The following is a 25778-nucleotide window of genomic DNA, read 5'->3' as shown; positions in this document are numbered from 1 at the left end:
TGGATTATAAACCAAGCTTTTTCGCATGAGTTTTTTTTTTTAGAAAGTCTTATTAAATTTAGGTAGATGCTTAATGCAGCACTATTTAAATATTTTTTCAATTATATTTGTGGGGAGGATACAAAAAAAGAGAACTCAGAGAAAATAATTTTATTTGTACACCTTTTTGAAAGTTTTTAATCTTGATACACCCTAAATGCAGCAGATGATAATATTGTTTTTATTATAGTTATTTATAGTGGTGATTATAGGGGGAAAATACAAAAAGAGACCACAGAGAAAATAGTGTAGTTGCAGATCAAAGATGTTTATTTAGGTCTGTTTTGCACAGGTTCACAAGGGTCGATTTCATACAAAACTGCATAAAGTCATTTGGAAAAAATACTTTAAATGTGCTTAACAGAGTCTGTCCTTTCTTTCATTTTAATGTTGAGCTTATAAAAAACAAAATCAACTTTTTTTCAAATGGGTTTTACAAAAAATTATTTAGAGTATTGAAGTGCAAATCTATGCAAACAGTAAAAACACTGCTGGTAATCTGTAGTCCAGTAAACAGGACTGAATGGTCCAATGAGACACAGGGCTCTGAGCAGAACATGATCTGGGGCTTAGGCCTTCTCATAGGTGCGGACAGCTTGGACATCACCAAAGCATAGATTCTAAACGGAAAAGAAGACAGAAAGAATGAAAGGTTCAAAAGCTTGTATCATCAAAGAAACATTTACACACATTTTTGAAGTAAGTCATTGATTATATGCAGACATCCTTCAATGTATTTTTTATAGCCAAACTGATTTATTTATCACAGCATTTACTGGAGCACCACTTCACAGCAAATTAATGACATCTTCAAAACAGTAAAAAAAAAAAATATGAATAAATCCTAATTTTTCATGTATACACAATGTGAAAAATATATTTAAAAAAAAATCTGCCAAGTATTTAAAAGTTCAACTAAAATGATAACAATCATTGTGTTTCTCATCAGATTCATTCATTTTATGCAGAACATCACAAAGACAGTGAGCAACAAAAAGACTGTTCTTCCTGTTCCATGTCCTGTGGGAACTGACAAAGTTCCATTGTGTAAGATCCCAACTAACTTATCTAGTAACGGGACACTGAGATCCTTTCTTTGGCTGTGAAAGACTCAGGAATGTATAAACATGGATCTTTGTTAAATCAGAAAAGATCCACAGAGGTAGGATTTAGGTTGAAAACAGAATGCGTGTATTTAAACATCAGTATAGAGACTGTAAAAATAACTTACCATGACCATTTTGCCATCTTTAATCTCTCTGGTAAACTTGGTCTCCTTGCCGTCCCATTTCTGGACGTGAACAAGTTTGTCACCATCAAGAGTCACCGTAGACTAAAAAACAAAGAAAACAAATTTCTTTTGTTAAAATAAACGTTTATTTTTTATTTGGTACAAGCAAATTCATTCATCCGTACTTTTTTTAATGAGCTGTGCTTAATCCATTGCAGGATTGTAGCAAGTTTCAATCTAAAAGCAGTGCAGACACCCACACTCGCTCTTCATGGACCAAGTTGGAGTCATAAAGGTAAATAAATGCTTCATATAACTATAATTAATTCACTAGGTATTATACAATGTTTATATATGTAAAAGGTTAATTTAAGGAGGAAACATTTTCACAGAAAATTAATGGTATAATCTACGTTAGCTAACAAACTAGCTTAATGGCCTGTTCTGTTTTGTAAAATGCCTTATGCTGTTACGTTACACCATTCTTCTTTGATATGAAATTGCATTTTGATACCATCTGTTCCTTTGTTCTTTTTAACTAGCATAAAATATGTTACAAAATGTCTCTATGTATTCTATACTCATTATTTATTGTACGAACAACCTAAATCCTGCAGACTAACTCCCATTTGCTAAAAAAGCACATGTGTAAATACAAACAATCTTTTATTTTATATAACACTTGTCTTTAAATAACCATCCAATGAAAACTTACAAAGACTACAGTTTAGTTTGCATATATTTTTGCATTTGAAACACCTGCAGATAGCTTTGCTTGGGACTCCTCAATCAATCGATGGCAAGCAGTTTTAAAGTGTGCATTCCTACATTATATATAAACTCAGAAACAATCACACTAATGTTAAAGGCAAGAGCAATGATGTACATCATCATTAGCAATAAAAATGTGAAAGTTTTGAGATTCGTTAATTTTTGGCCGCATGTTCCAAGTGAGAAATGCGCTATATAACTGTAAAGAAGTATTATTAGATAGATAGATAGATAGATAGATACTTTATTAATCCCAAGGGGAAATTCACAATTATTAATGTAAAATTATAGTTTTGTGAAAGTTCCCACCCATCAAACTAAAGCACTTTTTAAAGGTGCGGTATTATGACATATGTATGGTTATTTAATATAATGTTCTCGTTAAAGTCCCACAAAGAAGCATGTACCAGTGTCGCTTTAACATTTGGAAATATATTACCTCTGAAAGAAAAAAAATGCGGCTATTTCGTGTTGATCAGTTAATGTCACTGAAAAAAAATACCCTTTGATGTCCTCATCAAAATACAAATTTAGCTATTCGTTCGCTGACTGGTTCTTTCAGATGCTATGAATGTATCTTTGTGTGCCAAAGCTGCCGCTGCAGGTATAAAGTTCAGCGACTTGATTTCATCGCCCGGGGCGGTGTGGTGGAGCGGCGCTTACTTACTTTACAGTGCCTGTCGTCTGGGGTGTTCTCGTCAAACTCATCCCCCAATTTAAAGGAGATCTCCGTGTTCTTAAAGGTGCTCTGAGTCTTAATCACAACTTTGTCTCCTTCCTGGCTGATAATGACTGTTGGCTTTGTAACGTTTCCGACTTGCCTGGTTGCAAAGCCCACACCTGTCATTAAAACAGAAAAAAAGAGTTAGATTCTTGTTTATCACTTACAGGGTAATGTGGTGTACTTAAAGACTTCAACGATCTACACATTTACAAAGCATCCCTCTTCACAAAACCTCGGCATGCACCCCTTTCGCCAGCTAAAGTAAAGATAGTTACATTAAAATGAATGTATTGAGGTTAAAGAAACTCAAGTAACACTCCTATCAAATATGCATGTAAGCTGTGCTAATTTAAAGGTTTCGTTGTGCTCAATCTAAATTGCTTTTGTTAAAAAAAGTTCTATATGCTGTAAAAGTACACACCATAAGGATTACTATATTTATTCTTAGATAGACAGACGCAGATATTTACGAGGGCTCGCAGGGGGGTCGAGAATACTTTTGTTGTATCATACTTCTCGGACCCTGTTCATTGGTTTTTATCCCTCTCATTTTAACGTGGGTGACACCGGTTTCCTCACACCATACAAAGAGACTCGCGTAGTGCCTGGGATCGCTACCCGTCCAAAGCTACAATCTGCTTTTCAGGTATTGCTACCGAGACTGAATATGGCTCCTTTTGACACTCTAATAGAAAAAAAAAATCATGCCCCAAATGTTTATGGAAGCAGTTTTCGCATGCTGTATTACCGAATTGAACTACTGCCATGCGTTAACCGCAACAGGATTTGCAGTTGCTAGCAGCTTAAATTACCCAGCCTTGCGTCTATCCATCCATCCATACATTTGAGGGCCCACGTAATCCAATAAGCAACATTTGTAAGAAAATGTAAAAAGCATATGTATATGCATTGGTATACGTATATTTGCATGCACAAAACAGATCAACTGTATCCTCTTACGCTTTACTATATTTAGCCGCACGTAGTCAGATTACACATAAGTATGAAAACGTGTAATGTTCAAAATTGCCCAATCTCTATTTTTATATGCAACATCTTGCGATTTTTTGTGACACATGTAATTGCAGCCGCTAATTCCATACACCATATTTTGCCAAGTAAGTTTATTCTTCAACTTACCGAGTGCTTTCATGTACTCATCAAAATTCTGACTGTCAATCAGTTTCCAGGTGCTGCAAAACGCATCAACCATGTTGTGATTGTAAAAAAATCAAACCAAACGAGATTAAAAAAGAAGTGAGAATTGAAAAGAAAACAAATCCAGGAATAGATGGAAGCGGAGAATGATGGAAGAGCTCGATTCTGCCAGAACCCTGTGTAGTCCGAAAAATTACAAAGCCGACATTAATACCCGGGCTAGTGGGCGGTGCTGGTATCGCTAAACAAAACGATTGGTCAGTTGCGAACAGGCTGCTCCGAAGTCATTGGTTCTGGAACATGAGGCGAACGGAGCGTTGGCAAGTTCACTATGAAAATAGTAAAATAACGGGACCTGGCACTTTCTAATGATTAGTCCGTTAAGAATGATACAATATACAAAATGCCAGTTCATTCAATCTGTATTTGATTAGCCCTTATATAAAGAAAGATCCTGTAAAATAAATAAAAAGCGGGGGTAAGGAGTGCTCAGAAAGTTGCTGGGTAATTCAATGTTCAATTAAAATGTTGATATATGAAAATATGTTCGGAAACAAATGCTTGAGTCGCGTAGAAACACCCAAATGTTTTAAGCAGTAAACGCTTTATTTGGCGTTTATAGTGTCAAAAAATCTTTAACCTTGTAACTGAAACCAGATATGGCTTACTGTTAATACTGAAGTAGTTTAATTTTCTTTTTCACACTCCACATTAAAAATTTAATGCGTTATCTAAGCTGCAGTGCAGGTATTCAGTGAATAAAATTCCGCCGTGTGTATCATGCGACATCTAGTGGCATAATAAGAATATCGCAGGACAGCTCTTCCACAGCTCTCTTGTGACTTCATATAAAATCTTTTAATTTGCAGAACAGACTGGACAATGTCATGTCAGCATCGTACGCAAGACAGGAACCAGCCGAGAATGGGATGCCATTCAATCACATGGCCTATTAACAAACAGACTCACACTCTCTTTCCTCGGTCCAATTTATAATAAGGAATTTCTCAGTTAATCAAAATACTTTTGTAATAGTGCAGCGTATTTGGCTGACAGCTTTAAGAAAGTCTAGGACACGTTACAAAAAAAAAGTACCAGCAGGGAAAGTGACATGTGAAGAGTCACTCAGTCTGCTCTGTAGATCTAATGGGATAGCACAGTGACACATGCATTGTTCTGATTTCATGGCTTCTATATAGTAGTTTTCATTTTTGTACCGTCTGGAGATAATTTCTTCCATTTATTACAAATGTTAGACTTTTAAAAGTATTTTGATTTATATTGTCATCACTGTAATGTTTTATTGTGGGCATTGGCACTTCTGCCATTAGCAATGGGACTTTGTTTCCACCATGAGGCGGTGCCCCGCATTTGCTTCTCAAGATTTTGATTTAACAAACAATCTTTAACAGTGTACTAGCAAAAATGATTTTCAGGGAGTCAGATTTGCACATGCTTTTTCAACTTTGGTTTTGATTAACATATTGAGCTTTGTTATTTTGGAGATGGTGATTTCTTTGGTGGTTTTCTTTGATCTCAACAGGTTTATTCTACTTTGTTTATTCTATCTTCATCTCCCAGACAATTTCAGTATTTTTTATCTGCTTTTGTTTACCTCTGGCAAAATATAATCTTTGAATTTGGTGAATTTATGTGCTTCTGGGGCTCTTTATTTCTACAGAGATCATACAGTAAAACTAAGCTTGGCAGTACTTTCATTCTGACACAGAAGACATGTCTAGTATTGTATATTTTCTTTTCCTGAGGATATCATCCACATTTTTCATGACTTGGGGCAGCTCTGTATTTATTGTTAATAAGAAGATGTTTAAGGAAAAAAATAAACAGTTTAGGTTTTGAAATCTTAAAAAAAGCACTAGTCAATTAAATTCAATGCAGCAAAGTAGCAGCAGTAGTGACATTATCAGCAGTAATTGGCTGTTAATTAAGAAAGCGTCTGGCTCTCCTGGACCTGAACTTGAGACCCTGGTATAATGCCAGCTCCCATTGTCCCCCAAGTTCACTTTGACAGCTATGGTGGACACTTTGCAAGGGAAAATACTTCTTTATATATATTATTAAACTATGCATTTGGTCCTTATTTCATATTCATAAATGTGAAATCTTTTTCACATTTATGTAATAGTTTGTTTTTCACTGTTTTGTTTACTGTTGCTTCTCTTGCAGCTGGTGAAGAAAGTGAATCTCTCTTTGTGGTCAAAAAGTAATGTGTGTCAATCTATTATTTATAGCTCCTTTTCCTATCTATCTATCTATCTATCTATCTATCTATCTATCTATCTATCTATCTATCTATCTATCTATCTATCTATCTATCTATCTATCTATCTATCTATCGTGAAATAAGTAAAAGATGTTAAACAAGAGTTGGGTTCATAGCAGGAAAAATCCAGTTAAAAGGATGAGAACATGAGTTTTCGAGAACAGACAGTATGGATTCAGACACGGGAGATTGTGTTTTACTAACATGCTGGAATTCTGTTAGGATGCGATCAGAGTGGTGCATATGATGTTATTTATCTTGACATTTATTAAGCATTTGATAAGGTCCCACATGAGAAATTGGACATCAAACTAAAAGAATTGGGAGTTCAGGGTGTTGTGTGTAAATGTGTACAAAGTTGCTAAAACACAGGAAGCAAAGGGCTGTGTTGCAAGGATACCTATCAGAATTGGGTGAAGTTAATAGTGGTGTCACACAGGGGGCAGTTTTGAGGCCGCTGCTATTTTTAATATGTACAGTATATTTAAATGATTTAGGAATATAAACACCAAGCGGGTTAAGTTTACAGATGATACCAAGCTAGGTGGATTGGCAGATAATCTAGATAATCATTACAGAGGTGACTTGAACAGAATACACACTTGGGTAGATTTTGTGGCAGGTGAAATTTAGTGTAAGTGTACAAAATCTTGTGCACTGTGTCATAATGCACACTGATTATGTGAGAACATGCGTGTTAGACTTGAATACCATTGACCCCAGGATACCGACTATCATAAGCTCATCATTATCAGATGGCACCGTTCCTTCTTTTTTTAAACATAAAGTGTGGTTCAACCTTTGCTAAAACGTCCATATTCAAACCCAACCCTTCCCAGTAACTATAGCCCAATTTCTAAACTATTTTTTCTGTCAAAACTCCTGGAAAAAGTAGTTTTTTTTTCAGCTCTCAATCTATCTCCAGCAGATTAGTATCATTGATAAAAATTCCGGTTTGGTGTTAGACTCAGCACAGTACTGAATCAACACTCCAATGCACAATGGGCATTGGCCAGGGGCTCTAGGAGCATAGGGACCCACAATGTTTCTGATGCAAACAGAAGTGATTGGTCATCAGCTGGATTTTCTTTGAGCCTGGAAACTGGAGCAGAATACTGTCTTAAAAACTGTGTAACCCTTTTGTCCACTAGAGGGTGCTGCAGACCCCCAAACCTCAGACATAATTGCACCAACCACTGTTTCAGGTTCAAAAACTAAGCTTTTTATTAACAGAAATACCCTGTACAGGTTCTGTTTATCACAATGATTTTTCCTTATTAGTTCTTTCCCGTCCACTCATCCAATTGTGTGCTCCTCCCAGGTGAGCTCCATCTGTCTTCACTCCTGACTTCAACTTCCAGAGCGAGGTGGAGCAGCTTCCTTTATTTGCAGGATCCATTAGTACTTTCAATGTCAGGATTCTGCATGGAGGAAGCACTTCCAGGTCAGGGACAGCCACTCCTTTCAGGATTCCCTGGTGGCACCCATGGAACCTGGCAGGGCTGCCCCATGGGACTATAATTTCCAGCATGCCCTGCAGGTGTTTGTATGGGTGCCCAGAAATCTTGTCACTTAGCACCCTGGGGGGGTGCATGCAGCTTTGGAAGGCCTCTCTGTCCTCCCATCCAGGCAAGGGTCTTCTGTCAAACCTCACTAGGATTCCAGCCAGTGCATCCAGGTTGGCATAATGTGCCCTCCTACTGGTTGAGACAGCGAAAGCCTTTCCTGTGATCACCTATTATGCTGGCCTCTTGACCAGGCAATGGAACAAGGTCCATCCCAGCCATGACACTAATCCATTTTGGCTGTCTATCACTCCTTCTTTTTCTCCCCCCTTGTGCCCATTCAAACCAATCTTTGCAAAATACTATGCTTGTGTGTTTGACACTACCTAGCTATCTATAAATTGTATTACTATAACAATAGTGCCAACATGGTACACTGTACGTCTTAACCAAGCACCCTCATATTCACTCCAAGGCACTTTCATAATGCCAGACATCATAACAGCCAAAGGGCTAAATGAGTGACTGCTGCAAAGTCATTGGCCATGGAGCAGCTTTGTCCTGATCGCTACAAGAAGCCTTAATCATGCTTTCAGTTTACACTGATGCCAACTGAATTGTGCCATGCCAACATCTCAAGAGGATGTGACATCAGCCGTTTCGGTGGTGTGCTGGCCACTGGCATAAAGCAATAAAGAAAAAGCAGCAAATTTATATGGAAGCCCCTGTCAGTTATGGGAGCATCACATTAGCTGGAGCCTCGACAGAAGTGTTTATGATGTAGAGGAAAGCAGTAGAGTTTGAGGAGGAGCAGCTGAGCAAGTCAGACCACAATAGCACGTTGTTAGATGCTTACAAATTGCAGGGCATAACAGATGACAAGAGCAAAGGTTAAGCTGTCCTATATTTGTAGCTACTGTCAGCATTTACTAAATGTAAAGTGTGCTGATTTTTGCTGATGCTCCTCAACACTCACACCACTTACTTTAAACCCACACCCCTTTTCACAATTTGTCTGTGAAATGTAGCTGCAAAAGATGGTCACATATTAGAAAAAGAGGAATTACAACTTGACCTTTGGCAAAATGTTGAAAGTTTGAAAACTTGATTTTTGGGAGTGTAAGCACGGGATTTTAGCTGATAGACCAAAACCAATGCTCTGCTAATACATTTGTTTCTTACTGTGGCTAGGAAAATAAAATATCAACTCAAAAACTGAATATAAATATGCATGTGTGTGCGTGAATGGAAACTGTGATGGACTGGAACCCCATGCTCTAGATGAAGTTTGTAGCCCCCATGACCCTGAAACTGGACATGATAGACCACCATGGATCCCAACAACTTGCTGACTGCTGCACTGATTCATGTTGTTTTCAGTGCAGTACACCTGCAAATTTGACAACTTGTGATGGCAAGGAAGAGAAACAAATTATGCAATGAACATAGCTGTTGCTCTGAGAGCAAGCACAACTGCTGTATACTATATGTACCTATAAACCTGTGGGCCTGAAAGTTGAGTCAGGGCTGGTGAGAACGAGATATGGACGGGTTTGGTGCAAAACTGTGAGTTATGACAATGAATTCAAATCATACAGTTACAGTCATAACGTTAAATTGATGGCTTAATTTTATTTTGCTACATCTATGTAATGGGGTTTGAAAATTGGATTTTCTTAGTTTATCAAGCTTCTAATATTTAATTTGCTTATTTTTAAATATGATGTAGCTGTTAAGTGAATGAACTGAGTGACCAAGACTATAGAGCTTACAAGGGGAAACTGGGATTGCAAGGGTTTAGCAAAAAGGTATGGAGAAAGTTAAATGTAGGTACAGGACATGAAGTGCTGATCAACAGACGATTGAGCTCAACGATGAAATCACACTGTCACAGTGTGACAGCCAGGGGACAAGGGAGCAGATACAGGTGAATCAAGACAAGTATTCGAAGGGCTAGTGGAAAAGATAAAAGTATCAAGGATCTTATATTGTCATTCCAATATCCATGTGCAGAAACAAAATTTGGTACTCAGGTCCCGGTAATTAAACAGTACCCATGATAACCCCCATAAGCCAAAAAAAATCTCTCTGTTATAAAAGAAAATCTGGAGATGAGACGAGGCTATTGCCAAGAGATTTTTTCAAGTCCCTCCCTCCTCTCAACCATTTCAGGTTAACGGCCCACACTCATTGCCCTCTCACCTCTCATTCGTGTGAATGATTTTGTCAGACACAGTTCCTGCGCTCTCAGCTCATATACAGTTTTACATTTTCCTCACTTTAAGTTCCCAATTAAAGAAGACTAATTATGTCCAAATCTTATTGAAGAATTTCATCCCGAAGGGTTTTCAACAGAAGAAATGAGTACACGTGCAATCCTAGCACCGAGAAACTGTGAAGTCAAAAGAATTAACGTGAAAATTGTTAATCGGTTACACGGCAAATTGGTTAAATGCATATCAATAGACTATGCTGAAACAGTTGGTGGTGATGGTGTGGAAGATGAAAACGTCAACTTACAATATTCCATAGAATATCTACAACCATTAACACCGTCCGGTCTTCCACCGGCTGAATTACTGTTGAAAGAAGGATGTATCGTAATGTTATTGCTTAATTTATGTACTGTATGAGTGATGGGCTATGCAATAGGACAATATTAGTTGTATTCAAAATTAGTTGAACAATTCTGACATGTAAAATTTTAACAGGCAACAAGAAAGGTAATGTAGTACATCTTCCACAGATAACATTAGACACCAAAGGAGATCTTGATATGCCATTCATATTAAAACGTTTACAGTTTTCCGTTAGAATAGCTTTTGCTATGCCAATTAACAAATCACAGGGACAAACATTCGAAAAAGTCGGTTTATTTATTAGAGAGAAAGAAACAATATTCACTCACGGGCAGTTATACGTTGCGTTGTCATGATGTAACTCCAAACACGGAATCAAAATTCAGTGTGATATTGACGAAAAGTTAATTCCAAATATTGTTTTAACTGAAGTTTTACAGTAAAAGTGTAAGTTTAAAAAGTATTTGCATGTCAATTTCAAAGCCAAACTGAATAAAAATGTATAACGGAATGAATAACTCTAATGCAACATGAAACATAATTTTCTTTCAATTTATTACGTTTTACTATTTTTTACTATGGTTAAATACTTGCTGTAATGTAAAATAGTTAGTTCTATTATGCATACGTAACAATTCCCATGAAAATAACAATTTGTTTAAATTGTACACCCGCTTTTCCATACACGAGTGGCAGAGCCGCGAAGTGGCTAGCGCGTAGCGCCCACCCGGGGTTGGCGAGTGAAGCTAGCAGGGTGCAGAGCCCCCTAGTAAATAAATAAATAAAAAGTATTTCCTTATCCCCATGGACTTTGTGAAAAAGGTATTACGGATCAATAATAAATAGAATGAAATAACATTAATACATAAACACAGTAAAATAACTATGGCTAAAATTAATATTATTGCAGTATGCCATGTAATTAGTAGCAAACAAAAAAAGTGGTAACAATAGTTTACTACATGAAACAAAATGCAAAGTATAGTATAAATCACACAGAGTGTACAGTCAGATTTAGTGATGTTGTATTCATTAGTTTAGTAGCATAAAAGAAGAAGCTGTTACTCAACCCAGAAGTGCCCAGTTTGTGAGTTCTGACCACAGACTTGTTGTTGCTACTCTGAATATAAGCTTAGGTTATCACCTACTAGGAAAATTAGTCTGGACCTGGTCAGACTCCAAGATCAGGCTGTTTCTAATGAATTTGAATGCAATTTGTGTGAGGAACTTACAGACTTGGGTGCGACTGCTGATACTAATGTGATGTGGAAGACCTTCCATGACAAGACCTTGAAGGTTGCTGTGGGTTGTGTTGGTGTTACCAGTGTTCCCAGAAGGAGGTGTATCATCATACAGGGCACCCTGTATTCTATCGAGAAGAGTCACAGCCCACGGCTTGATGTACCGGGAACTGAGAAGGACAGTTGTGAGGGCTCTGAGGGTAGATAAGGAGGCGTTTGTAAGAGGAATCTGTGATCAAGTGACTTGCCATCTGTGGTCTAGTGACCCATGTCCTGCTTACAGAGGAATCGAAGGATTACACACATCCAAATCTGTTCCTCGGACAGTCACAGTCAGGGTGGCTGATGGAACAGTCCGTATGGATGACACTGCAGTTGTGACCTGGTGGTCTGGCTACTTTTAGCAGCTGTTTAAAGCTGATCTTCCAGCTAGGACGTTGGACATCTCTGAGTCCACGGTTCTTTAGGATGATCCTCCAGTTAGCCTTGAACCATCCAATGTCACTGAGATTGCACAGGTGGTGAACCAGCTGAGGGAGGGGAAGGCTGCAGGGATCTGTGGTATTGTAATTCTCTCTATTTGGACATTAGTCAACCTTCCTTATCCCATTTGCAGTTGGTCTATGCAAATAAAAACAGGCCATCATTAGACTGAGAAAACAAAACAAACCCTTTAGAGAAACAGCAGAAACACAAGGCATGGTCAAATCAACTTTTGGTACAATTTTATAAAGAAGGAACGTGCTGCTAAACTCAGCAACACCAGAAAGTCTGGAAAACCATAGAAGACAACTGTGCTGGATGATTGCAGAATTCTGTCCTTGGTAAAGAAGAAGCCCTTCATAACATTTAGCCAAGCCAAGAACACTCTCCAGGAGGTAGACCTATCATGGCCAAAGTCTACAATCAATAGAACACTTCATTAAGGTACAGATGGTGGGTTTACCACAAGGTGCAAACCACTGGTAAGTCTCAAGCATAGGAAGGACAGATTAGACTTTGCCAAGAAAACATTATTTAAAATCCTGTCCAGTTCTGGGACAATGTTCTTTAGACAAAAGAAACTAAGATCATTATATACCAGAATGTTGGAATGAGAAGAGTATTGAGAAGAGAAGAAATGACTCATGATCAAATGAATATCACCTCATCTGTGAAACATGGTGGAGGCAGTTTTATGGCATGGGAATACCTGAGTGCCAATTGAAGTCAGTCACTAGTGTTTATTGACGATACTGGCAGAAGTAGCAGGATGAATTCTGGAGTGAACTGGACATGCATTCCACTTGCTGAAGACAAAACTGATGTCAGAAAGTCCAACAAACAAGCAGCAACTGAAGACAGCTGCAGTAAAGGCCTGGCAAAGTATGATTAGGGTGAAAAGCCAGCAACTGGAAATGGCTGTGGGTTCCAGACTTCAGGCAGTCATTGACTGTAGAGGACTTTGAGCCAAATATTTGAAAATGATCATTATATTTATGATTATGTTAGTTTGTCCAAACACTTTTGAGCCCCTGAAAATAGAGGGCCAATGTATAAAAATATCTGTCTTTTCTAAACAGCTCATACAATATATTTCGTAAATCCTTTGAATTAAAGCTGAAAGTTGATACTTCAATAACATCTTGATTGCTTTGTTTCAAATCCACTGTGGTGGTGTACAGAGCCAAAATTATGAAAATTGTGTCACTGTCCAAATACTTATGGACCTGACTGTATCTGTGAAAAGAAATGTTATATTTTTGAAAAACTGAAGCTGAAGGAAGCATATAGAAAGAGAACAAGACAAGTCCCAAAATGGAACCTTGAGGAACTCCACGGGTGATAGGTGCTGAAACAGATGAGAAGCCACCAATCTTCACTGAAAACATTTTCTCTCTTAGGTAGGAATTAAATAACTCCAAGGAACTGCATTGAATACCAAACACAATCATAAGACGATCCAAGAGGGTTGAGTGATCGATGGTTTCAAAGGTCTAACAAAATCATAACAGCACGACATCTAGAATCAACACCCAACAATAAGTCACTGGACTAACCTTAAGTAGGGCTTGTTCAGTATTATGGTGTACCCTAAAACCTGCCTGATAAACCTCGAAAATGTTATTTCGGATTAGGGACGAAGCAAGCTGAGAAAAAAAAAAATCTTTTTGCAATACTTTGGATATAAATGGCAATTTAGATATGGATCTAAAATGATTTGGATGACAAATCTCTAAACTTAGCAATAAGTATTAATGGAAGGCAGTTCAGTGCACCTCAGATCCCACACGGCCACCCCCATGTTTTGGGCCCAATTTCCTGGAGCTAAACAATATGCCACAGGGCCACCATAGTCCATCCATCCATCCATCCATTTTCCAACCCGCTGAATCCGAACACAGGGTCACGGGGGTCTGCTGGAGCCAATCCCAGCCAACACAGGGCACAAGGCAGGAAACAATCCTGGGCAGGGTGCCAACCCACCGCAGGACACACACAAACACACCCACACACCAAGCACACACTAGGGCCAATTTAGAATCGCCAATCCACCTAACCTGCATGTCTTTGGAATGTGGGAGGAAACCGGAGTGCCCAGAGGAAACCCACACAGACACGGGGAGAACATGCAAACTCCACGCAGGGAGGACCCGGGAATCGAACCCAGGTCCCCAGATCTCCCAACTGCGAGGCAGCAGCGCTACCCACTGCGCCACCGTGCCGCCCGCCACCATAGTCGTACAAGACAAAGGGAGATGGATGGAGAGCATATTGCTGTGTCTCTAAAGTAAGCATTTAGAATTCTTCTTGAGTGTTGCTGAGGTGCCTCCACCTATCATATCAAATGTTTCAATTTTGAAAAATATCCCACCAACCCATCCACGGTGCCAAATGCTGCCAAGATAGGCTTCTCTTCTTAGGACCCTGCATAAGATTAAAAACTGTGATGGATGGCCAGGAGCATTACCCGCCCGGGTGGAATGACCAAGGGAGAGACCGTACTAACGACATTATCTCCCCCAAGACACTACACACAGTTCATGTTGGGACTTGTAGTTTGGAACAGCCCTTTTGGGTTCTTGGGTGCCACCACGGGGTGCTGCAGGTCCTGCTGGGTCCTTGGAGGAACCTCTTCTGCCACACCCGGAAGTATAGCCGGAAGAAGGTCGAGAAACACCTGGAGCACTTCCAGCTATAAATGGAGCCACTTCACCACCAATTGCAGAGCCAGAGTCGGGTGGTGGAGGACAAAGCTTGTGAGGACAAGTCAAGGCAAGGAAGAGAGAGAGAGAAAGAATAAGAAGAAGAAAGGACTGAATTATTTATATATTGGTGCTTTATATTGTGCCGTGTAACGGGGAGTGAAGGAAAAACACTTCCCACTGAAGAATAAATGTCCATGCTTTGTTGAACTTGCATCTTAGCCTGTCTGTGTCAGGGTTGAAGGAGCGTTACGCCACCTGGTGGACCACAAAACATTAACAATACTGTTATGTTAAAACTTTCATGCAGAATTGTCATGGGTATGTATAGAAGAGCAATGTATAACCATGCCACATTACCTGTCTTTTCCATCGATTTTCAGTTGTAGCCATCGTTTACATAATCTTATCGCGTCGGAGGCTGTCAGTGGCATGCACCAGTAAAGTCGAACACTTAATATGACAAGCCCTGTGACTCACTCCGATAAAAATGAAACAGAGTTGATTTTGTCTTTAGTTGTAGAGCAATGCTCATCTGGAAGTACAATTTGTATTATGCATTGACAAGAAATAAGGAAAGCTGGGACTTTGGACCTCACAAACAGAGGAGAAGCTCATCTGTCTGATGTCTCGTGTTTCACACACCAAGTCAGAATGAAGAAAAGATAAAAAAAAGAGGTGCCAATATCAGCTGAACTCTCCGCATACCATTGGCTCTGTCAGGCTATGTGTTATTGGCACTCACAAAAAGGGGTGAGCATGTCTGTGCTGGAAGGTCAGCATGCGATCACTAAATGTGACTTTCAGTAGTTTAAATCGACATGGTCCAAAGACAAGATCAGCATCGGCAGTCAGCCATTCTGACATACTCCATGACTTAAAGTAGCGTAATGTGACATCGGCTTTATGCACAGCCATACAACAGATGACGAATATTTTGTGCAGGATTTTGAAAATCAAATCACATACTTCATACAATTTTATATAACACTAGTGAGTGATTGTGACCAGCCAGCAGCACTTTCGGATTTTCACTAAGAACTGGAGTCATGTCATGTCATTGTCTAACCAGCTTGATCCAGACCATCTATCCCAACTAGCAGAGGGTGCAAGGCAGGAACAAATCCTGGACTAGGTGCCAGCCCATCACAGGGCAAACACACATCCAACACACCATAGGGCCAGTTTAGTGTTGCCAGTTCACCTAACCTGCATGTCTTTGGACTGTGTGATGAAGCCAGAGCACTCAGAAGAAACCCACACAGACACGGGAAGAATATGAAAACTTCCACTCTGAGAGGACCCAGGACATGAACTCTAGTCTCCTTACTGTGAGGCAGCAGTGCTACCACGGTACCACCCCCAATCATTGGAGTGCAACAGTAAAATTGGTTAAGGGTGTGTGTGTGCGTCTATGATGGCCTGGCCCCCCATCTGAGGTTGGTTCCTGCCATGTGTCTAGTGTGGCCCAGTTAGGCAAAACAAACACGAATATTGGAATACAAGCTTTAATTCATGTAATGTGTCTGTGTTTAGCGTTTGCAAAACATTTCACAGCTAACAGAAGTCACTGACCCCCATGCTAAAATGTTACATAATTTAATTAAGCAGCCTCAAAAGTGACAGTGAAACGGTGGGCTATTAGCAGCTTCTTGCCCAAAATGTGCCACCTACTGTATATACTCACGGATAAATTCTCCCGTGGATAAGACGGGACTTGATTTTATCGTATAATTTCTGGTATTTTATAATATTGGTCATATAAGTCGAATGTGGAAAATTCACACTATTGGTCCAAGAGATTATGATATGCTGACACCCACCTGAGAGAGTAACCATGGAGCACACTGCCTTTTTCTTTCTATGTATTGTACATATTGTACTATTCTGAAGCAACATTTGCACTGTTTTGTGTTTTTTTGTATCTCACACCCTCATACACCTTTATCGTAAGAGCATCCCTTATCTACAATGGAGCGTTTGATCAGAAGAAAATATGAAGCTGGTTTTAAATTAAAAGTCATTGAAGTAGCGAAAGAAATTGGTAACTGTGCTGCTGCAACAAAATTCGATGCATCTGAGAAACTGGTGGAGATTGGAGGAGGCAAGAAGATGTAAAAAAATAAAATAAAATTAAGTGTCGCATTTTAAATGGCCATATAAATCAGGGTCTGATTTTATGATCAATTTTTCGCGTTTCAAGACCCGACTTATATATGAGTATATACGGTATCTTAAATTAGCCATTTGGGATGGACTGGTGCAACTGCATGGTATGCTTTCCCCACCTGGTGCATTGGTGTAGTTAGACATACTGTATCTATATGTACTATATAATAAAATACTGAAGTCTGTGTGTCCAGTCCATCTGAGCAATCTGATTGGTCAATTTGACTCTGGTGATGCGTCAAAAGAGAAAGTGGGAGTATGCGACACACAAGGAAGAGAAATGGCATGGGAAGCATGCAAGGAATCACCGTCAAAGACGGCAACCATAAAACCGGACGGGATGTGAGAATGCCACCTTGAAATAATGACAAAGTCTCAGAAGTAGGCTTTACAGGAACACACTCAAGCAACAGTGAAGAGACTTTCAGACACATGTGGATACTGAGGAAAGTAGCTGAAAGTGCACATAGGGTAAGAGATAGGAAATATTTTTAAATTATTCTGTTACCCATCTTTGACAGGTAGCATGGCTAGTTGGTAATATAATGTGTAGATACTGATTTTATTTATTACCAGTAATGGCGCACTTGACTTGAGCATTCACAGTTTTCATCCTCTTTCTCTGTACTTTTAGCATTCGTTTGCTCAGAGGTTGATGTGCTTGCTGCTTCCTGAGTAGCTCTTCTTTTCTCCACCCTAGCGGATCGCTTCTTGTCTTCTTTCATCGGCATCTCTTCGCGTTGAAACTGATTAAGTCAGTGTTTGTGTTGCAATTACTTAGTACGTTTTCCTTAATTTTTCACTCTAGCTGGCACGTAAGTCTTCAATCTGCCTCAAGAATGATTTAAGATATGAAGAGGTAGGGGAAGTGACAGTGAAGGTGGTAGGGAATGAGAACGGCGCCCATACGCATGTGCTGCATTGCCACCCTGCTGGCTGCTACTGAGAGTTAATTCTACAATAAAATAAAAATAAAAATAGTGGAATAACCTTGGAGGTCAATCATCACCCCGAAAGCAGATAGTAGATGTCACGTAGTATATGTGTACCAAATTTCAGGTCAATATGTCAAATGGTTTGCGGGCTACAGGTGATTTAAAATCCTGGACACACAAATGGGACAGCCACGGAAGCATATTACATAAGAAGATATCTAAAATTATGGAATTGCAAGTAGTTTGCAAAACTCCCCACGGTAATCGTGGGGTTCTGTTATTGCTCATTGCTGGATGAACACTGACATGTTACTCTAATACTGTGGAATATACAATAAACCGGGTGTAAAGAATGCTAATACTTAGTATATGGTGTGGAAAGACAGCCCCTGGACGGACAGACAGACACCGAATGTCCAAAACACACGCTTTTATTATAAACAACAGCACCACAATGCCTTAATCACCAACAGTTTCTCCTTCTCTTTCTCTCACCTCTACTGTCCTCCTTACAAGCTCCGTCTCCTTCCTCCCAACTCCGGCTCGTCAACAGGAGTGAGGTGGCCTCTTTTATACCACCCCGGATGTGCTCCAGGTGCTTCCGGATAGTTCGCTGATGACATTTCTTGGTGTGGTGGAAGTGCCGTATGAAAACCCGGAAGCACTCCGGGTGTTCCTGGACTTAGTCCTGGCAGCACTCCTGGTTGTGGTGGAAGTGCTGCATTCCAGGACTCGTTAATCTTCTGGGCACCCCCTGGCGGTGGCCACAGGCCCCAACAGGGATGAGCTTCCCAGCTCTGTTTCCGTGGCCCCCTTGCAGACCAGGGCAGCTGCCCTCTCGTGGTCCAGGGAAGGTATTGTTCCTCTCGTGGTCCGTCCAGCCGTCCACCACAATGGTTATCTTAAGTAGATGAATGGTATGATGCGTGAATATACATTCTGCAAACATACACCATGGCACCTTAAACTTGTGAACATCAAGCAGAGCATCCACTTTTTGTGACGAATTCCCACTTGGATGCTGTTGTGATGTGAATGAAAGACCACCGGAGCTCCAGGCTAATCTTCCTCTTCTGCTGAATGCCGCCTAACAACATGCCAAAGTCTTTCTCCCATCAATCCCTGCATAATCCTGCCTGAAACAAAATTCAGGTTCATCACAGTAAAGGGCTTGTCCTGATACAAACAGAGCATCCTCAAACTTTGCCACCCTTCTGGATAAGGACCTTCTCTTCCCCTTCCTAATTTATACTTTTCTACGCTGCTGATTGGCCAATGAAAAGTGAATTAAGTTGAAAGAGGAGGCATGGAAATGATGCCATTAAAAAACACCCAGGGGCACAGACTATATAGGCTAGCAATGATTCTGCCTGCCAATAATTTATAATTTTTTTTTGTGAAAAATAACTTCTGACAAACACTTCATTAAACATAAAGTAAAACAATCAAAATATATTTTATAAAAAACTAGCCACAGTACCTGTCAAAGACCTGTAATAGAATTAAAAAGTATTTGCTCCCTCTTGTGTTATGTGCACTTTCAAGCACCTTTTCTTAGTATCGACATGGTGTCTGAGCCACAGTTCCTCTCTTGACCAGATTTCCGTCTCCGACTCTCATTATTTTCGAGGCACCTTTCTCACCTCCTGTCCGGTTTTATGCCTGTCCTCTTTGAAGGAGACTCCCTCAGCATACTTCATACACCTTCACTCCTGGTGTGTCTCACACTCACACTTCCTCTTTCATCACGTTACCAAGGACAAACAGACCAATCAAATCCTTCAGAGGTACTTGACACACAGACCAAAGTGTTTTATTACACAGTAGATAAGTATTCAATTCCAAGTAAGGTTATTATTATTATTTTTTTCATGGTAAAAACAATTTCCTAGCAGCCATAGTGGATGAGGTACCACTGGACTGGTGTTGCTGTCAAAGGTTTGGTTTCCTCCTTTTGCCCGTTGCTGCTGGGATGGGCTGTGAGGTTGGTGCATATGCAGACAGGCAAGGGTTCCATTTTTTTCTTGCATAATCTGGTTTCCTTCCTACATCCCAAAGATGTATCTGCTATCTGGCTATTTTAAGTTATTATTTGTTTAACTTAATAATCACCAGTTTTTGTCTGACCTCCCAAAGCTGAGCGTGTTTGGTTACTTGACAACTCCAAACAGGCCTTGCCAAGGAGTAGCTGTTTAAAACCTTCTTGGAGACCACTAGTGGGCTTAAGTGTATTCTGAAACATGGTCTCTGGTCTCTTTTTCCACAAAGTCGGGTTGTTCATAAACCTGGCCTAATGTCTGTTAGAGAAGCTTTATCTTGTACTCTTATGAAAGAAGGTGGGGGTTCGGGGTGCAATATTATATCCCCTAGTGTTCCAAGTCTGTTAAATTGAAGTGGCTTTCTGAGATGTCTTCATCTAACTGAGCTTTAAAGAAGCCCTGTGCTGACAGCTTAGGGATCCCCAACTCCATTTTTGCAGCTGGTCTGTTGAGGCTTCAACGTCACGAGGAAAGGCCTAAAATGATGAGGCACAGCCCGTCTTCTAGTGCCACGGTTTTCAAACTTTTTTGAACAAGTACCACTCCGCGAGGACCAGTAAACTGAAGTACCACTGTCAATGAATCGTTAATTTACACCCGTGTTGTTTTGAAGAAAAATTCACTATAATCACTATAATGACTATAATTATGACGTTGAAGTGATATTAAACTAATTAAAGCATCGTTTTAAAAAAGTAGGAGGTGTATAAACAGGTAAAACGACTGAAAAGTCATATGCACACATCGATTCATGGAAAATAAAGGACCACACAAGTACCACTTGGCATGACTTGAAGTACCACCAGTGGTACGCATACCACAGTTTGAAAACCGTGGTTCTAGTGCAACCATCTGCCCTCTTCTGAGCTTCCATCTTCTTCATAAACATCTGTCATGTCATGGATTCAAACCTGCTTTGTTGTCTTCCATCTCTAAAACATGCAGAAAGAGATTCCTCGCTTCATTATTACACCATTGGCTTTTAAGGATCTAAATACAAACAATGCCATGACCAAAATCATTTTTCAAAAATGTATAGGTTTTACTTTGAGCCATGAAACGACAATTACAAATTACTTTATGCAAAGATTTAAAAAGTACAGTGGAAAAAACATTTTTCATCTATAAATGCCTATTAAAGAAAAACAGAGGAAACTTTTTTTTTTGCTTTACAAATAAAACTCATGTACTGTAATTACCACGTTGGATGAATACTCATTAGTTTTTAACAAAACTCAGTTGTTTTTTATTGTGCAAATATTCCCACAAGAACAGACACCATCTAATTAAAAAAAATCATATTTTCAAAACCAACCAGAGACAAATGTAGAAATCAAAAGTAAAGTATGACTGGATCTGGATGTCAAGAGGTACAGTGTATGGGCCTTATTTCCATGGCCAGACATATTGATTCTCGAAAACTCAAAGTAGCAATCATCAGTAACGCTAATTTTGCATCCCTCTTACATAGAAGGTCTCGAATAAAAGTCTACAGTTGTTAGGTCAGGTGATCTCACAGGAACGTTACAGAGCAACAAGCAAATGTTATGTTCCTTCATTCTGTTCTTCAGACTGGGGATTTTGTGCTGTGTCTGAAGAGGCCTCTCCACCTTGTGCTCCTTCACCTGTAAGAAAGAAACAATAAAACTTGTTTGAATGTTTTTACAAAGAGATTCCAAGATAATAATATACAAACAATAGTCTGATTCATGGAGAAGGGGTCACAGCCCCGTGGTTCCACAATTACATTTTACTGTAGTCACTGTGGAGTTTTTACGTTCTCTTTACGTTCCCATGAGATTTGTCTTGGTTCATGCCTTTCATTTAACCGCTCAAAAACTCTGTTCTAACTGGTCCTGAATTGATGCTGCCATAGGCCCTCATGGTGAACCTCCACACGGACAATGCTATGCTGTTTGAAAATGCCCTGCCAATCAGGTGGAAAATGGCTGTTCACAAAGGAGAAAGAAAAGTAACAGGAAATGACAAAAATAAATTTGATATCAAGAGCAAACAACGGTCAAAACTGGAAAGTCAAACGATCGTTTCACCATACCTTATCAAGCCTGAAGTCAAAAAACGCACATAAAACTTTTTGACTCTCTAGAAAGATTTGAAACACTCTCACACACACACATGAACTTGGGACACTGGGAGTGGTGTACCAGCACCTTATATAGGAGGGGGGGGGGAGTGATGACATAACATGTCCCATGGCTCCCTGCTCACAGTAAACTGGTGCCCTGTAGTGGTTATCCTGTACGAACAGCGGAGACCCTCACTGTCTTCAAACGTCGTCTGAAGACACACTTCTTTAAACAGCACTTGGGGGACTAAAGTCCCCATACTCTTTTCTACCCTTTTCTCAAAAAAAAAAAAAACAATTTTGTACTAACTTACTATTTTCTTCTAGCATGGTTTTGTGTACAACTTGGTCAGCGGTAACTTGTTTAATGACAGTAGATTTAATCCTAGCCTTAAAGACTGAAGAACAGTCGTAGATTACTAAGCACTGTTGTAAGTCGCTCTGGATAAGAGCGTCTGCTAAATGATGTAAATGTAAATGTCTTGTGGATTGCCACAGTGTGCAGAACTGTGAGTGGTTAGTGTCGCTCTTAGAATGATAAACTCTTAACAAGATCGCCATAGTTTAGTAAAAGTAAAAATTAATGCTAACACTGAACTACATTCGTTTAGCTGAGAATGATTTTGCCCCTTATTTTCCTTAAGCCACAGTTCCAGGTCTTGTATCAAGGATGGCAATGTGAATAAGTGATCTTTTCCTACACTCCATTATATAGCCAGGACAACAGGCATAAACCTGGGGCTTACTAAGTCACATGTTTTCTGATCTTCACAGTTGTCACACACGTGTGCATGGGAGGCAGCTGAAGGGCTCACGAAGGGGTAATTCCATGCCAGACCAGGGGGTCAGAGAGTACATGGATTCTTCCTCTTTTTCATCGGCAGACCAACCACGGGGAAATTTCACCTGGACTCGTTGACATCACTTCCGTTTCTGGCCCCAATGATGTCCTTTCCCCTGTCCGGCTTTAAAACCACCATGTTTGCCTGTCTGTTCTGTTCTGTGTTGGACTGAAGTCTGTTAAGGCCTCTATCATTTTGAACCACAAATTTCCAATTTGGCAGCCTATCTCAAGTATACGGGCGGCTGCCCCCAAACCTTTCTCTGTGGCGTGTGGAATCTTTTCACAACAGATTATGATTTCCTCTCATACCTTTCCTCAGATTGACAAGCTTGATTGCTGACCTGGGGCCTCATGTATAACGCCGTGCGTAGAACTCACACTATAACATGGCGTAAGCACAAAAGCGGGATTGTGCGTACGCACAGAAAAATCCAGATGCAGGAATCTGTGCGCACGCATACTTTCACATTCTTCTACTACATAAATCCCGATCAGCGTTAAAAGTAATGTACGTGCACGCGCCTTCTGTCCCGCCCCAACTCCTCCCAGAATTTCGCCTCTTTGAATATGCAAATCAATATAAATAGCCTTCTGTGAAAAGACAATGGGAAAAGCACAGGGGAAAATATAAGAATTTCAGCGAATACCAAGTGGAGGCAAAGGAAAAACGTGCTATTTGTTGGTTTAAACAGTGGTATAATCAATAAAAGGAAGCTGATCGAGTGACAGAGTGTCGGAGAAACTCGAAGGCTCAACTTCACAAAGTCGCACAGTGCCCGAAATAAAAAAGAAATCACATATCAAAGTCGCCGTGTAAAAGCGAGTCGTAGCCCACCGTCTGAGTGTCATATGAAAGCTTATTAGGGTACAGACAAAAAAAAGGCACACAGTGGGAAAAAAGCACGAAATGTCAACTTTAATCTCGAAATTTCCACTTTAATCACGTAGTTTATTTTCCCATTAAAGTAGAACATCATAAACTTAATCTTAAAATCGTTTAATTTACTAGTTTCTCAAATCCCATTGTAACTAAAGTGGCATGTTAAATGCTTTGTTCTGTATTTGATCTATGTGCTTCTATGTGCTCTATATGTATGAATCACTACCTGCTTTTTAAACGGGCTTTCTCTTTCTCTGACAGGACACATAATCCATTACATTCTTGATATTACAGCTCTCTGAATAATTAAAATACTGAAATGTATATGTGATATCTTTTTCATGATGATAGGAATGAAAGCATGTTATTAAACATGGGAACATGGTGGCGCAGTGCTTGTTCATGTCTCACGCAAGAGGCTTGCTGCGCCATGCGCGACCTTCAATGAAATAATTTATCACAGCAGTACTGTCTCTTTCAAACGTACTAACCTCCAATTCCTGTCCTTACTTTTCTTTCTCCAAAAACTCAATCGCCACACAATAAGCTATGTAATAGACGTGAAGCCATCTGTAAGCTTAGAACTTCGATTCTTCAAAACTTTTAAGGAACATTGAAATATCTTAGTAGTACGTGTTTAATTATTATATCCGTCTATCTTTCCAGTGTCGCGTCAGCACCAGCAAGAATACAGCGCAAGGCAGGAACAATTACTGAACTAGCTAGCGCTGCGGCACCGTGTCCTCACATGTTTAATTATTAACAATACAGATTATTTAAATGAAGTTAAAGTTTTATCTGTATAATATAATCAACATGTTTTGCTGCATTTTGTCTTAGAAATGAATACCGTCATCACATGTAAATACGCGCTTTATAAAGTGGCGCAGGTTGTGCAATATTATAACTGTAGTGCAAGTTTACAGTGTGGTAATTGTACTTATAAGTACAAACAGTTCTACAAGGAGCACTTGATGGACTGATTTATTGCGTTTAGAGTTCTTGGGATGAAACTGTTTCTAAACCGCGAAGTCCGTACAGGGATTAAAGCGTTTGCTGTGGCTCAGGCAGCATTCTCTTTCCAATCAGCTGCTGCTGTGATTTCCCACTCAGATACAGTGATATAAATACTCCGAGTGGTGCAGTGAGAGTAATGTGGAAAAAGATGATCTGCTGTGGCAACCCTTAATGGGATCAGCTGAAAGAAGATGCAGTGAGAGTTACAACGCTAAAGCAGTTATGGTATTTGGAATACTATGGCTATTCCCTGGACCATTATATTGTTACAGGTTAATTACAATCAGATGCATTACACTAATAAACAATATGCAGTTAATTTCAGTGTATTTATAAAGCCGCGCCAGGAATGTGGATTTAAGAAAGAAAGGGTGTCCACGCAGGAACAGTAGCACTGCTTTGACACTGGGTGCCGCCAGTCTGCAAAACCAGGCGGATCAATTGCGTACGCCAAGGTATGAGTTACCGTGGAAATGTGCGTGGCTTTACGCCAAGTTTAGGTTTTATACATCGCGATTTGAGCGTGGAAAGGTTCGTACGCAACATTTCTGTGGGTACGCACCGTTTATACATGAGGCCCCTGGAGAATGTAACACTAAATGGCGTTAGAAATAAAAAGTAAATCCAAAGATTTACCTCTCTGCTCATAATATGAAGTAAGGGACTCAAAGTCGGTATTGTCAGAAAATACAAACTTTACAAACCTTAAGTTGGACAAAACTGTCAACTTAATAATAAAAAAAAACTATAAAATCGATCTAATCTTGAGCAATGTATTTGGCAATTTGTGTTGCCATTATGATTTCGCTTTAATATTGCCATCATTGAATTACAAAAGCAAGGGGCTCACTCAGGATGGGGTAGTGTGGGTTTGTGTAGCCGTCCCAGCATTTTAGTAAATTCCTGCCAGTTCCCCTCTGAATTCTTACTAAGGAAATGGTTGGAGGTTTACGCAGTGATTACAAATTTTAGGATGGCCATGTGTGTGACATTACATTCATTACGTTGCTCTTTTACCACCCCAAGCCTATCGTAGCCTGATTATTTGTGTGTGACAATATGAAGGGATTGACTTTGAAAATCACACTAAA

The 25778-nt window shown here is 39.7% G+C and overlaps 2 protein-coding genes across 4 annotated transcripts in view; both read right to left on the bottom strand.

The window, feature by feature from the left end:
- Positions 1-286: 286 nt before the first annotated feature.
- On the bottom strand, positions 287-4119 carry fabp7b (fatty acid binding protein 7, brain, b). Its single transcript, XM_028797235.2, has 4 exons — positions 3906-4119; positions 2709-2881; positions 1271-1372; positions 287-659 (listed from the first exon to the last, which is right to left on the bottom strand). The coding sequence occupies exons 1-4, from the start codon at positions 3976-3978 to the stop codon at positions 609-611; spliced, it is 399 nt and encodes a 132-aa protein (XP_028653068.1). The 5' UTR covers positions 3979-4119; the 3' UTR covers positions 287-608.
- Positions 4120-20877: 16758 nt separating this feature from the next.
- The window catches only part of pkib (protein kinase (cAMP-dependent, catalytic) inhibitor beta), a 145377-nt gene continuing 140476 nt past the window's right edge, over positions 20878-25778 (bottom strand). For all 3 annotated transcript variants that reach the window (XM_028797232.2, XM_051924531.1, XM_051924532.1), the window contains exon 4: positions 20878-21485. In XM_028797232.2, the coding sequence (XP_028653065.1) occupies positions 21406-21485 (80 nt within the window). In that variant the 3' untranslated portion in view covers positions 20878-21405. The remainder of the gene's footprint in view (positions 21486-25778) is intronic.

Source organism: Erpetoichthys calabaricus, chromosome 3 (assembly GCF_900747795.2).
Source record: "Erpetoichthys calabaricus chromosome 3, fErpCal1.3, whole genome shotgun sequence".
Taxonomy (NCBI): Eukaryota; Metazoa; Chordata; class Cladistia; order Polypteriformes; family Polypteridae; genus Erpetoichthys; species Erpetoichthys calabaricus.
The sequence above is the reverse complement of the archived record's forward strand: the minus strand, read 5'-3'. Positions and strand labels throughout refer to the sequence as shown.

What these genes read in the sequence shown, in the direction of transcription:
- fabp7b (XM_028797235.2), bottom strand. Translation starts at nt 3,978, where the DNA reads ATGGTTGATGCGTTTTGCAGCACCTGGAAACTGATTGACAGTCAGAAT. An exon ending in CAGACGACAGGCACTGTAAA is followed by an intron (nt 1,373 to 2,708) that starts GTAAGTAAGCGC and finishes TTTGTTTTTTAG; the next exon opens with TCTACGGTGACTCTTGATGG. An exon ending in AAGATGGCAAAATGGTCATG is followed by an intron (nt 660 to 1,270) that starts GTAAGTTATTTT and finishes TTTTCCGTTTAG; the next exon opens with AATCTATGCTTTGGTGATGT.